The sequence below is a fragment of the Periophthalmus magnuspinnatus genome, chromosome 12, assembly GCF_009829125.3.
Source record: "Periophthalmus magnuspinnatus isolate fPerMag1 chromosome 12, fPerMag1.2.pri, whole genome shotgun sequence".
NCBI classification, from domain to species: domain Eukaryota; kingdom Metazoa; phylum Chordata; class Actinopteri; order Gobiiformes; family Gobiidae; genus Periophthalmus; species Periophthalmus magnuspinnatus.
In genome coordinates, this window is record NC_047137.1 from 3,223,604 (window position 1) to 3,238,669 (window position 15,066).

Sequence of the window (15,066 nt, forward strand, 5' to 3'; positions counted from 1 at the left end):
TGGTTTGGGCAGGTCAAAAGGCTGTAATGACCAAATGTTAACAATCATCCAACTTTACAATTGTGGAAATCATTAATATCTGATAGGCCTACTATAACTCTTTACTGCCAACTTTGGCAAAGTCTTGAGTTACCTGGGGATTTAGATAGATAGATAGATAGATAGATAGATAGATAGATAGATAGATAGATAGATAGATAGATAGATAGATAGATAGATAGATAGATAGATAGATAGATAGATAGATAGATAGATAGATAGATAGATAGATAATACTTTATTGTCAGATCAGAGATCTGAAATTTGTCTTGCACATAAAAACAGTGGCTCCGTTGCTACACATTAACATCACACATGCGACACAGACACTAAACAAACATTAATTCAAGTCACTTTCTAGCACTTTGATAGCTATGGATTAAGCTCCTTGTTTATTTTAAGGATTGACTGATAAACAAAAGAATGCTTCAGCCTAACCTTATTAAATCGTGGAACACTGAACCATCGCCCAGATGGAAGCATTGCATATTCACAGTTCAAAACATGGTTAGAGTCAGAAATGATGTTTCTTGCCAGTCATTATTGTGATAGGCAGCCTCATACTGACCTTCTAATGGCTGACCCACATCTAGGATAAGTGACTGAACATGAGAAAGACTGTGGAAGTCTGTAGTGACAATTGCTGCGTAGATTTTGGCACTGGTTCCTTTCTTTTCTGTCTTCAAGGATGTGCTTTGTTGTTTGATTTTTCAAGTTGGTGTGTGTGTACCTTACACTTTGCTGGATTGTTATATTATTAAAATATTCAATACAAAATTTTTATTTCCCATTTTTGCCTTTAAAAATACCACGTTTGTGCCATTATTTCAGTTTTTTTTATTGTATATAATATTAAATTCAAATTATAAATCAAATGTCAATCAAATGTTGTCTTACAATTTCAATAGTAGTTTCCCTTTTTGCCCTACTGCTTGCCATCTTAATACAAAAAGCAATTTCTGAATTCTGTAGCTAGACCGATAAATACCTATGCTTTGGTCAGTATATTAGGCCTATATTTACACTTTTTAGTGTTTAGGCCAATATTTTGTTTGGGCAATGCACAACTACACTGCTCACTATAAGTAACAAGGCAGTGTAACACATATATTACACTAACTGTATTTAGTGTAATTTCAATTATGTTTTGGAAGTGGCCTTAAAACATTAGAGGAGCAAATTGGCCATGTGCCACCCTGAATTAATAAAAAAAATAAATAAAATACCATGAAAAAACCCATATCGGTGAGTCTCAACTACTTTTTCTAGGTGTTTTACTGTTTAAGTCCAGCTACTTTTTAGGTCAGCTTACTCAACAGTGGAGATCAGAGGAGAAAGCAGGTATCAATGAGTGCTGACCGCCATTGTCATATAAATGGGTGACTGATGACACAACCGCTGTCATGTCTAGGCACATACATCCCATCCCTATAAACCAGGTCAGGAAGAAATTAGACAGAGGAAGTGTGCATGTATTTCTGTTTGGTGTTAACAATGGAGACTGAGTCAGAGAGTTAACCGACCGGACCTGGTCCTAATTGCTCTGTGGCAGCAGTAGGATGAGAAATTGACCTTTACTGTGTCTTGAAGGACCCTCAGTTTCCTGCAGCTCACTCTCCTCACACGTCCTGCAGGGTCCTGAGAGGACAGAGCCAGTGGGCCAAGCAGGAAAGACAGTGGCGAGTAAGGTAGTGGTTTCTGACTGAATATCCTGTCTTCAAGATTAATTTCTTAATTTAAGATCCTCCCAAAGAGATGTGTTCAATTTGGAAGATTTAGTTTTATCAGCAGCCAATGGTCATGTGAAATAAATAAGTAAAATTAGATGCTGCCTGTATTCAAAAATAGCAGATGTTTCAAAAGGTTTCACACAAGGCAGACATCATTATTGAGGACACGTAGTTTCCGAAAGCCAAAAGAGCGGAAGTGTCCAAGGTTTGGGCTACTCCGGATCTGGACTTGTTCGGGGTGCATCGTCCTTTTAGCACTACACAAAGTGTCTGTTCATTGCCTCTTCTATCAGGTCCATTGTAGGGACTAAACAGATGCCCTGTCATCCAGAGGGGCCCGGGCCAGTTCAGAGGCTCAGCTGCACTCATTTTAAGCAGCACAGGTAAATATTACATCCCTTGCATGCAAACGCACACACACAAAACAAATGTCCGCAGAAAACAATGAGCTAATAATCTCAGCTAATGGAGTTCAACAGTGACCGCCCACCCCCGGTTCCGGAACAAAATTTTTCATTAATTTTTTCGACCATTGACTTTCCAAATAATAATAATAATAATAATAATAATAATAATAATAATAAATAATAATAATAAAAAAGTTAGTTGGTCAGTGGAGGCTAACGAGCTACGAGGTAACTAATACCGCTCCAAAATCGACATTAAAAGGCCTACAGGTCTACATCTGGATATCTGAATAGGCATTTTACCATACTTTCTCCTTGCAGTGTGTATACATATAAACTGCTCATTTGCAATATTCAACTTGACAGAGATAAAGTTGTTTTGTTTTTTTCGTAACTAAAAATAGAAATCCTGAAATAAAGTCCGTTGGGTCAACATTTCATCTATGTAACGCATAGACTGTTTTAAGAAGATTCATATATACAGTCTATGATTCAACGACAGTCACTCAGTCATACTAAACTTTGTTGATTATAATGCTATAATTGTTTAACATACCAAAGTAGTATATATTTGAAGAGCCAATCAATGTCGTCCTCAAATTAAAATAGCCGATTTCGCAAGTCAACAGCGACGCTTAGTGACATGCCGGAACCATTTACCGCGGAACTATATACATGCGGTCTTTGCACTCGGGAGATTATTCATAGGTAGGACTGCGTTAGCAATGACGCTACTCTGCAGGCAAACACAACAACAATCTCCAGTTCTTTTTTATTTTCTGCTCAAGTTTGTAGATTTATGATTTCCCGCAAACAAAAGCGAGTATGGAAATACATAGAGGAGGGTAGCGTGCTGAAGCTGAAGTCGTACCTCAAGAAGCACCGCCACGTGGACCTAAATTTCTCCCAGGGCCGTAGGCAGAGGAGCCCGCTGCACCTGGCCTGCTGCCTGGGAGATGACGCTGTGCTGCGGCTGCTTCTCAAACACGGCGCTGGAGTTTTGCTCAAGGACCATAAAGGAGATACAGCATTACACATCGCTGCCAACAGAACACTGAAGCACGGGAAAACTGGTGAAAACAAATCAAATTTAATCTAAGTTAACTTTAATAGCCGAAACAGGATTCACGTTATTGTCCCAGAGAGAAAATTGTCTTGAAAACGCATTCACAAGCTTGTTTTTTTTATTTCAAACAAGACGGTCTTATATTCCTCTCACATTATTATTGTTTCCAGCCTATGACGATCTGGTCGTGCCTCTGCAGAAGAACTACCCCGAAGCCATGTATGTTCCCAATAGAGCAGGAGTCACTCCAGAGGATATTCTTAACTGGATGAAGCACTCAGAGGTGTGTGTTTAATGTTTGTGATGCATATTTGATTATTGGGATTAGGAGGCTAAATAACAAAATTTAAGACATACATTACTCAAATTCAAATAGCAAATTTACTTAATTCACACAAATCGGGCTACTCGTGTAATGTAATATTAATCATATTTGTGTAATAATTTTAAGCCAAATGCTGGGACCAGCCACCAATCGCAAAGGGATCCAGAGAGAGAATGGATGGAGAAGCTGTTTGATGAGTGTGAAGATGAATTCTTTGAAACCTTTGGTGTATATGATGGTGAATTATAATTTATTTAAAATTTCATTGAAATTATGAGTTCATAACCTTATGGCTATTTCTGAACAGCTGATGACTTTCTTCCTGTTGATGACGAAGATGAAGACTTTGGAGATTGGGCAGAACGTATCAGAAGAGAATATTTTGATAAAAAGCATGCTGAAGCTCAGAGACTTGCAGGACCATGTTCAAGATCAAAAAGAAGGAAAACTAAAGAGGAGAGACAGCAGGAAGAGAGAAGCCACAAAGAACACCTCAAGAGACTGCAGAGGGAGCATGAGGAGTACTTGTCCCAGGCCACTCGAAAACAGGATGAAGTGCGACAAGGCAAGAAACGACGCTATGAAGAACGCTGTGCAGCAACCTTTCAGGCCTCTTCCTCCACAGCTGACACTAGGCTGTGCTATAGTGACATCCCCTGGCCAGCCCCACAAGGCACTGTTCAAGAGATGGTTGATGTTATGCTACATGGTGTTGACAAGAAAGATACAGCAGCCTTCCGTAAAATTCTTAGGAAGCAACAGACCCTTTGGCATCCAGACAAGTTTGCTCAGAGATGTGGTACTAGACTGGCGGAGAAGGATAGGCAGCGCATCCTAGACACTGTCACGGCTTTGTCCCAGGAGCTCAACAGCCTGGCACAAAGTCTTAAAGCATAATAAAAGAGTTCCAGATGAGAAACAATTAAAATGTTTGGAACAAAGAAGTTGGCTGTCACAGTAAAATATACAAGCATAGACTCTAATTTGTTCACATTTTATGTAGAAAGGTTAAGGAACCCCCTGCACACTGTCTCACTCTTGATTCAATTTAATTCTTACAATGTTGCAGTCGCTTTCAAAACGACCTTTTAGACCAAGTGCTTCTCGTCCTATGCTGTTGTTCAGTCAGGTGTGGAGTCTACACAGAAACGTGCACTTTTTATGTATTAATATTTTTTATATGTGTAAATGACAAAAAACAAACAAACCATGCATCTAATGATATTCTTTGAGTGTATTTACATAAATTAGCATACATTGTGACCTTTTGAGTGAAGGTATTTATTTTTGTGTTTTTTGTTGTTGTTTTTAACTCAATGATTAAACAGTCTCAATATTGATGCTGATTTGTGGTTTATTTGGTTGGTAAAATATGAATAGGAAATCTGCATAAAACTACCTAAATTATTACAAGACAAAGGGAAACAGACCATTGGTCTGTTTTCGCTGATGAAATCGAAAATTCTCTGGTTGCCAGGTTGGGCGTATTTCTCGTACATCTCTAATAGCGTCTTATTACATCTAACGGTATTACTACTGTAATGAACGTATTTTACCATGTTATTCTTGCACGCATCATTTTATGAATGTTCTTACTTTAGAAGCTAAGTATGTGTAAAGGTCTTCAAATATTATTAATCTATCTTAGATTATTATTAATAATAATGGCTTCTTCTGTAATTAGAGCAGGAATGAAATAATTGTAGACCAGACAGAAATATATGGTGAAATTGGAGCCGTTGGCCCTATATTAACAAAATGAGGTGAATTAACAAACATAAGTGATTTTTTTTTTTTAATCTCTTCTCTCTGATGGTGATGAACACGAGGAATCCCAATACTTAGGACTAGAAATTCACGGATCTGGCAACCCTTAGACGCAATCTGTGTCAATTGCCGGGTGACGTTTGAGGGCTACAGGCCGTAGCCTAATTCCACCTCAGTAATATTTAACGTGGTGTAGGCTGCCTTTTAGCAGTTTGTTGAGATAGCGGATTGATGATTTATTTTTCCTCGTCCATGTTAGTTCTTCTCTAGCCGCATTTTGCCTTGTAATCACAGGTGTCTAGCTCCTGCAGGATGACGCCTATCACCGCTCGATGCAGGAGGTGCTACTATAGGGAGGTTCGTCTCTTTTGTTTTCATGTGGCTGAGCTATGAGAAAAAGGGTTTCCAGGGAATAATACGACGTGGCACCTACAGACAGAATGGAGATAGCTCCTCATAGGAAAATACTTAATCCTCAAGGGAATGCAATTGGTTTACATGAGTATAAAGATACCCCTCGCGACGTTAAATGTGATGTCCTGTTTTGACTGGTAGTGACGGCTGCTTGAGAGGTTGAGGTGGCTGCAGACTGAAACGAGGCAGTATTGGAGAACCGTCCGCTGATAAACATGGTGTTTCGGAGCGAGGAGATGTGCTTGGCGCAGTTGTTCCTGCAGTCTGGCTCTGAGTATGACTGCATCAGTGCGCTCGGAGAACTAGGATTGGTTGAGTTCAGAGATGTAAGTAACTAGTTATTACACAGTTCTCCTTAATGACGACAAAAAAACAAGCGAACTAACAAAAACAATAAAAATCAATAGTCTACATATTTTTTGCACATTACTTGCGCCTCTATTGATTTGGCTATAGGCCTAGTTGGTTTTGTTTCTTTGTGTTTATTTTTCCAATGTACAGGTTACATTATTTTGTCAAAAATGTTATTTTATTTTTTAAAACATTGTCGCAGCACTAGCTTTGATGGCACATGACACTGTCATAATGCGCAGCACCTAATTTACAGCATCGATTTATCAGACGACCTGTTTTTTTTATTTTTTTCTCATCTGCTGGGCTTTCAGCTGAACCCAAGTGTCAGCTCGTTCCAGCGACGCTTTGTCAGCGAAATCAAGAGATGTGAAGAGATGGAGAGGATTCTGGGTAAGATATAGCTCATGAATATGCTACTACAGCCTACGTTCATATTTATATATATTTATTTTACACATCTGACTGTAATAACTGTGATAACTCTGAACAAGGCTTTCTTCTGCGGGAGATCCAAAAGGCCAACATAGCAGTACCACGAGAAGATGACTGTCTAATAGCTCCACCTCCAAGACAAGTTCTGGAGATAATGGTAAGTTATTCTATCTCAAGAACTAGACTAAATTAACACACTTCAAATTAAATTGAATCATTTATTATTGCACACATTATCTAAAAGTGTGAGTAAGTATGCACCAAAACATACAAAGACATACACATGCACCTCCCCCTATGCAAGTGCAACATGTAATCATCATGTACACAATGATGTGTATTCAGCTAAAAGATTGAAAATAGAGTGCTTTATGTGTGATGCTTTCAGGAACAGCTTCAGAGGCTGGAGATGGAGCTAAGTGAAGTGGCCAGGAACAAAGAGAAGCTGCAGAGGAACCTGTTGGAGCTGACTGAATACACACACATGCTGAAGATCACACGTACCTTCATTCACAGCCGCTCCAGAGTAAGCCTAAATCTGAGCAGTAGAGTCTATGATAGCTGCCTAAAACAATCTGCTAAAGTAAAAGTTGTAAAACCTAGAAAAAATACTACACTCTTAGATTCTTGTGAAACTAATCTTCCAATATAATATTAGAGAATATTGAAACAAATGCCATATATGATTAATGGATATTTAATTTATCTGCTTTAGTAGATTATCACACAGAAAACAGTTTTCATGTCAGCTTTAATGCTTCCCTTTCTGAAGTAAGATGTTGTTTTCTTGTCACTGAGGATGAGGCAGGGTTTAACTATTGACACTTCCAGGGTCGATGCTGACATTACAAGCTGCTTCTGACAAGGGATGAGGGATATGGCAATCATGTCTAGATCACAATTTTTTATTTATTTTTTATTTTTTCATGGATCCTTTAACTGTATATTGCTTCAAGTTATAATAAAAAGCTGTGCTTCTTCTGAGAGTGGGGTATGTCTCCCCTGTCACTCATTCACAGCAAGTCAGAGTCTGACCAATTGGAGAAGTATATTTAAGCTGCATTATATAGAAATGCACCGAATCACGATATGACAATCTTATCAAAGAGCAGTTTAATTTTATAATGTCATTTTGACCAGTGGCCCAGTGGTTAGAGAACCTTGTTCACCAACCCAAAGGTCAGTCGAACTCAACCAGTGCATACTGCCATTGTGTCCTAGGGCAAGACGCCTTGCCTGTGTTTGAATATGGTGAGTTGTTGATGGGATACAGTTGTAGCTTACCACCTCTGAGCCAAAATTCTCATAGAATTATCACATATGCTGAAATTTGTGAAATAAAGTCTCTGTGTATGTTTTTTTTGTAGAGCCTTTTATGGAGTAAGTTCAAATAAGCTGTCATGAATGAAACATATTCCTTTTTATAATTAGCATGAGGCTCTTGGTCCCCAGTATGAAGAGTTCCCCACTATGGAGACAGACTCTGTGACAGGCTGCACTGGCATGCAGAGGCTAGGAGCCAAACTGGGGTGAGCTGTTTCATGTATTATTAGTATCTATTAGGACTATTATTATACTAATGACATGTGGAATGTTTGAAGGTTTGTTTCAGGTCTCATCCAACGAGTGAAGGTGGAGGCATTTGAGAGAATGCTCTGGAGAGTCTGCAAGGGTTATACTATCCTGAGCTATGCAGAAGTGGATGAAACTCTTACTGATCTTGACACAGTGAGCTGATTGGAGTACATTTCTTTAAACATCAACACAATATTTAGAGACTGAATAAATGACAAAAGTCCTGAACTTTTAAGAGACTTTAAATATCTTGCTTTTAAATGTTTTGGAGTAGCCTGATTAGCTTCGTAAACGGAGAGTCAGACTGGAGAATTTGCTTACCTGTTTTACATGTTACGACTACTCAGGTTCTATCAGTAGCTCAGCACCCATCAGTAGCATAAACTGTGAATGTTTTTTTACAGGGAGAAATAAGTGAAAGTGTCGTGTTCCTGATCTCTTTCTGGGGTGATCAGATTGGACAGAAAGTGCAAAAGATATGTGATTGGTAAGTAAACACACTAGGCAAGGCAAAGCAAGTTTATTTGTATAGCGCAATTCGTACACAAGGTAATTCAAAGTGCTTTACAGAATAAGAAAGACATTAAAATCACACAAATCAAAACATAAATAATCACAAATAATCATCATAAAATTAGCATTAAAAGAGAAGAGTGCAGAATAAAAACCTTTCAGTCATATGCACAGCTAAACAGAACCGTTTTGAGCCTGGATTTAAACATTGTCAATGTAGAGGCCTGTCTCACATCTTCAGGAAGACTGTTCCAGGTTTTAGCTGCATAAGACTTAAACGCTGATTCCCCATGTTTAGTCCTGACTCTGGGCACCAGCAGGAGGCCAGTCCCTGAAGTCCTCAGTGTGCGAGATGTTTCATATGGCACTAACATGTCGGATATGTATTTTGGACCTAGGCCATGGAGAGACTTATACACAAGCAGAGCTGCTTTAAAGTCTATTCTTTGAGCAACAGGAAGCCAGTGCAGAGACCTGAGTACAGGACTTATGTGCTCGTACTTCCTGGATCTAGTCAGGACCCGAGCAGCAGCGTTCTGGGTGTATTGCAGCTGTGTTAAGGCTCGTTTGGAGAGGCCAGTGAGCAGGCCGTTACAGTAGTCTAACCTACTGGAGACAAATGCATGGATAAGTCTCTCTAAGTCTGGCTTTGACAGTAAACCTTTGATTTTTGCAATGTTTTTAGGTGGTAAAAAGCTGCCGATGTTATTGATTTGATGTGGCTGTTAAAGTTCAAGTCTGAGTCCATTATTACCCCTAGATTTCTAGCCTAACACACTAACACATCATTGTGATTGAACTTTGAGTTAACAGAAAATAACTCTTTATCGCAGTTACCATTGCCATCTTTATCCACACCCGGAGAATGACGAGGAGAGGGCTGATGTGTTGGACAGCTTGAGGACACGAATGCAAGACCTTAATAATGTGTGTTAAGATGACATTGATTATTGCCCATACATGCCATGAGATGATTTGCTGACTTGTTTTGTTACAGGTTTTATACCGCACAGAGGACTATTTGAGACAGGTATTGCAGAAAGCCTCAGAGTCAGCCTTCTCCTGGGTTGTACAGGTCAAAAAGATGAAGGCAATTTACCACATCCTGAACCTCTGCAGCTTTGATGTCACCAACAAGTGTCTCATTGCTGAGGTTTGGTGTCCTGTTAGTGATCTCACCAACCTTCGGGTGGCACTAGAGGAAGGCTCGGTGAGTGTCCATAAAATGTGAATACTTTACATAAAGATGTTCTACATGATTTTCATTATGCACTTAGAGAAAAGGTGACGCTACAGTACCATCCTTTGTGAATCGCATTCCATGCACAGACACTCCCCCTACTCTTGTAAGAACAAACAAATTCACCTCCGCATTTCAAAGCATAGTGGAGGCTTATGGGGTTGGAAACTATCGCGAGGTAAGCCCAGGTAAGAAGTCTTGCTTTGTAAACTAATTTAGCCTACTGTTAATTCATTACTGTATTATTGAATTCAGTGTTTCGTTTGCAGCTCCATACACAATCATCACCTTCCCTTTTCTGTTTGCTGTGATGTTTGGTGACCTTGGGCATGGTGCTGTAATGAGTTTATTTGCTTTATGGATGGTGATCACAGAAAAATCTCACAAGAAAAAACATTCCAGTAATGAGGTTTGCTTCTCTTACTGCTTCTGCATTAAGCACAGTATAACATTTCTGAATATTCAATACCTGGAGATAATGGTGCCTCTGGCCTTTTCAGATATGGATGACATTTTTTAATGGTCGTTACATCATCCTAATGATGGGGCTTTTTTCAGTATATACTGGGATCATCTATAATGACTGCTTCTCTAAATCGCTCAACATTTTTGGGTCTTGTTGGAGTGTCAAGGCTATGTTCACAAATCAGCACTGGACGTGAGTAGTTAAAAGACACATTTTGCTTTGGTAGAGAATATAATTAAAGGTGCACCAGTTTTCTGGTGGAGGATCCACAACGTGCATGAGGTCTATAGAGACAATATCTGTGGAGGGCATACCCACTATCAGAAAGAAAGCATACTATTTCTAAAGCATATCTTTCATCGTAATGAGTAACGTTTGGGGGTAGAAAGATATTCTTCTTACCCTTATTTATGAAATGAAAACATCTGTCACGTCTGATATCCTCATATATGAATTTGATTTGCATATTTTGTCTGTCACAGGAACAAAACACTCCAAGCTAATGCCTTGCTTATGTTAGATCCAAATGTCAGTGGCGTTTTCACTGGACCGTATCCTTTGGGCATTGATCCTGTAAGTAGCAAAGTAAATACAACCTGAACCACCTGCATATCATTTGAAGTCACACTGTCTGCCTTATCCAACAGATATGGAATTTGGCTGTGAACCGTCTCTCCTTCTTAAACTCTTATAAAATGAAGATGTCTGTGATCATTGGGGTGATACACATGACATTTGGTGTAGTATTAAGTGTTTTCAACCACTTGTGAGTAAAGGAACAGTCACTTCAAACATTTCATTGCTCCTTATACATTAATGCACACGCATATTTTCTTTGTCTTCAGGCACTTTCGCGAGAAGTTTAATGTCTATCTACTCTTCCTCCCTGAGCTGCTCTTTTTGCTCTGTCTTTTTGGCTACCTGGTCTTCATGATTGTGTATAAGTGGATAGCATTTGGTGCACGTGATTCGAGTCAGGCCCCCAGCATTCTTATTCACTTTATTAATATGTTTGTCATGCAAGGAAAAGACATTACACCTCTGTACCGTGGGCAGGTGTGCGATAGGAAGAGCATCATTTTTAGGATCAATAGTTATTTCTTTTATCTATACATTGTTCTGTCTTTTCATAGACTGGATTACAAATCTTTCTCATAACTGTAGCCATGTTGTCCATCCCTGTATTACTTTTGGGAAAACCTATTTACTTGTATTGGCTGTATCGAGGAAGCAAAGGTCTGCGCCGACGAAGAGTAAGACCATATACCGTTTATTGCAGTTTTATTCAGGGAAAAATTGTGTATTTAATTAGAAATCTTAAGATAAAGTCTGTAACATCTAAAATGAACTGTTTTGTTTAAGGGATATGAGAGGGTAAGACGTGTGAGTGAAGATGACTCTTCTGCACCTACCTATGATGAAGAGGATGAAGAGGAAGGAACAGAGGAAATATTCAGCAGAGAACCCCTTCCAAAACAGGTCAGAAATCAAAGATCAATTAAATGCATTGTGATGTTGTTTACAGGACTGATCAAAAATATGAATTTGTTGCTGATATTGTAAAATTAGGACATACAGTGAGGCAAATAATTATATGAACACCCTGTGATTTTGCAAGTTCTCCCACTTAGAAATCATGGAGGGGTCTGAACTTTTCATCTTAGGTGCATGTCCCTGTGAGAGACATAAGCTAAAAAAATATTTGAACACCTGTCTATCAGCTAGAATTCTGACCCTCAAAGACCTGTTAGTCCACCTTTAAAAAGTCCACCTCCACTCCACTTATCATCCTAAATTAGAAGCACCTGTTTGAGGTCATTAGCTGCATAAAGACACCTGTCCACCCCACACAATCAGTAAGACTCCAACTACTAACATGGCCAAGACCAAAGAACTGTCAAAATGCACAAGAGACAAAATTGTAGACCTCCACAAAGCTGGAAACGGGGGCTACGGGGCACTTGCCAAGCAGCTTGGTGAAAAAAGATCCACAGTTGGAGCAATTATTAGAAAATGGAAGAAGCTAAACATGACTGTCAATCTCCCTCGGACTAGGGCTCCATGCAAGATCTCACCTTGTGGGGTCTCAATGATCCTAAGAAAGGTGAGGAATAAACCCTACTGTGAAGCATGGGGGTGGAAACATCATGCTTTGGGGGTGTTTTTCTGCACATGGGACAGGACGACTGCACTGGATTAAGGAGAGGATGACCGGGCCATGTATTGCGAGATTTTGGTCGTGGCTGGGTCTTCCAACATGACAATGACCCGAAGCACACAGCCAGGATAACCAAAGAGTGGCTCCGTAAGAAGCATATCAAGGTTCTAGAGTGGCCTAGCCAGTCTCCAGACTTAAACCCAATAGAAAATTTTTGGAGGGAGCTCAAACTCTGTGTTTCTCAGCGACAACCCTAGAAACCTGATTGATCTAGAGGAGATCTGTGTGGAGGAGTGGGCTAAAATCCCTCCTGCAGTGTGTGCAAACCAGGTGAAAAACTACAGGAAACGTTTGACCTCTGTAACTGCAAACAAAGGCTACTGTACCAAATATTAACATTGATTTTCTCAGGTGTTCAAATACTTATTTGCAGCAGTAACATACAAATAAATTATTTAAAAATCATGCAATGTGATTTCCATTTTTTTTTTTAGATTGTGTCTCTCACAGTGGACATGCACCTAAGATGAAAAATTTTAGGCCCCTCCATGATTTCTAAGTGGGAAAACTTGCAAAATCACAGGGTGTTCAAATACTTATTTGCCTCACTGTAGGTGCAGTTTATATAATAATAATAATAATAATAATATATATATATATATATATATATATATATATATATATATATATTTTTTTTTTTTTTTTTTTTTTTTTTTTTTTTTTTTCAAAAGTAAAACATTATTTGTGAATTTAACTTAAATTTGTGGGCTTTGTCATAGATTTCTTGATACTGGCAAATATTTCAAATATATTTGGAATAATCTATGAATTTATAAAACTGAATGTGTTTGAAGAAATGTGTTTATAGTGTATCAAATCATAAGGTTTTTCTCTGATATCTTTGTAAATTGGGTATTAATGTTTTTTTTTATATAATTCAGTGAAACCTGAAACATGACATAATAAACTATATTATCATTGTATGCTTTTGATAGTTTGACCTGGCCAACAGCCTCCTTCACCAGTCCATTCACACTATTGAATACTGCCTGGGTTGCATCTCCAACACGGCATCGTACCTGCGACTCTGGGCTCTTAGTTTAGCTCATGCGCGTAAGTTGCATACATAAGTGACAAAATAATAGTGGATCTTCTCCTACAACATACACGTGTGTGTTTTAGAGCTGTCTGAGGTGCTCTGGGAGATGGTGATGCGTCTGGGCTTTAGCATCACCACTCGAGTGGGTGTGGTGCTCCTTGTCCCTGTCTTTGGCGTCTTCGCTATGCTCACAGTCGCCATCCTGCTCATTATGGAAGGCCTGTCTGCTTTTCTACATGCACTACGTCTTCACTGGTTAGTCTGCATTATTCTTCTCTTCCTTTTTCCTATAAAATGAAAAGAATGCTGATGTTTGTCTTTCATATTATAATTTTTTTTTCTGTGTGTACACTAAAATGTAAATGCACTGGTTGTGGTTGTGTATCTTTTATAAATGACATTTGTGACTTGATTTATTGCTCACTTGTTTCATTTCCCAATCAGTACATTTAAAACATTTATCTCATAACTTTTCCCCGTTCAGTGTTTTGAAACTACTATTATTTTTTTCTTTCAGGGTGGAGTTCCAAAACAAATTTTATCATGGGGCAGGTGTCAAGTTTGTACCCTTCGACTTCTCTTTGCTGCCCTCTGTGTTTGAGCAGGATGGTTTGCTCTAAAATGTGAAATTGAGACAGGATGCTGACTTTAACAGTAAAATGCTGCAAGATGGATTTATTGACACTGTGATTATGCCAACTATTCAAGACAATGAGTTCAAAATTTCTCTTGTAGCAATCTTCACTGTATTATCGGCTGTGCTGACTGCCTTACTGCTGTACCCAGCAAACCTCTTGAAATGTTCTTAATTGGTTTCCTTAAGAATTTTGTAACTTGTAATCACAAAGTATTTAACTTGCATTGTGCTGTGAGAAGAGGTTTATGCTCATTATGTACAATTTACATCAAAACAATATTATCACTTTATTATATTGTGCCATAGAGATTCCTTTGTGGTAATTGTTGCATTTGAGTCTCTGCAGTTTTGTAAGAAACAAATCTTCGAAATAACATTAAATTATTTTTAGACTCACATGGTAATAAAGCACTTTGCAGAAATGATTGTACATTTTTCACATAACTGTGATGATGCCAAATGAAAAAGAATTTTGAGCTCTTACTAGCTTGCTTATTTAAGGAATTTACATAACCTCTCCTGTTGATGACACTGCGTTTTGCATTGATTTGTTATTTAATCATGGTATTTATTTAAATTATATGTATAGGAATATCATATTTGACCAATTTTGATGTTGAATAAAAGTTTCAGCTGCAAGCATTTATTTTGTGTGTACTGTAACTCATACCTTATAGTGCATACTGACCCATAAACATACTCGATAGTGTCATTGCCCCCTAGTGTCTTCACTGTGTCCAGCCTAAATCTTAGGTCTCAGACTGCATCAAAAATATGTGAAGGCCCAGGGTGACAGCAATTGGGACCATTTTCAGATTAGCCTACTAAATGTTGACGTTTTTCG

General features: G+C 38.6%; 2 protein-coding genes across 3 annotated transcripts; both read left to right on the forward strand.

Annotated features, from left to right (window-relative positions):
- Nucleotides 1-2,862: 2,862 nt before the first annotated feature.
- On the forward strand, nucleotides 2,863-5,243 carry nfkbil1 (nuclear factor of kappa light polypeptide gene enhancer in B-cells inhibitor-like 1). The gene is made up of 4 exons (XM_033976162.2): nucleotides 2,863-3,249; nucleotides 3,413-3,525; nucleotides 3,694-3,805; nucleotides 3,875-5,243. Exons 1-4 carry the CDS (start codon nucleotides 2,976-2,978, stop codon nucleotides 4,462-4,464), a joined length of 1,089 nt encoding a protein of 362 aa, XP_033832053.1. The 5' UTR covers nucleotides 2,863-2,975; the 3' UTR covers nucleotides 4,465-5,243.
- Nucleotides 5,244-5,442: 199 nt separating this feature from the next.
- On the forward strand, nucleotides 5,443-14,867 carry atp6v0a2a (ATPase H+ transporting V0 subunit a2a). Of its 2 annotated transcripts, none has more exons than XM_033976122.2 (21): nucleotides 5,443-5,691; nucleotides 5,890-6,074; nucleotides 6,414-6,492; nucleotides 6,594-6,691; nucleotides 6,923-7,060; nucleotides 7,966-8,063; nucleotides 8,136-8,262; nucleotides 8,514-8,596; nucleotides 9,456-9,549; nucleotides 9,620-9,832; nucleotides 9,900-10,050; nucleotides 10,132-10,271; nucleotides 10,363-10,520; nucleotides 10,811-10,901; nucleotides 10,976-11,094; nucleotides 11,174-11,384; nucleotides 11,462-11,581; nucleotides 11,691-11,807; nucleotides 13,482-13,599; nucleotides 13,669-13,840; nucleotides 14,103-14,867. In XM_033976122.2, the coding sequence occupies exons 2-21, from the start codon at nucleotides 5,964-5,966 to the stop codon at nucleotides 14,203-14,205; spliced, it is 2,541 nt and encodes an 846-aa protein (XP_033832013.1). In that variant the 5' UTR covers nucleotides 5,443-5,691; nucleotides 5,890-5,963; the 3' UTR covers nucleotides 14,206-14,867. The 2 variants fall into 2 exon arrangements, with proteins under 2 accessions (XP_033832013.1, XP_033832015.1); XM_033976124.2 differs by having other exon boundaries at nucleotides 7,987-8,063.
- Nucleotides 14,868-15,066: the final 199 nt, after the last annotated feature.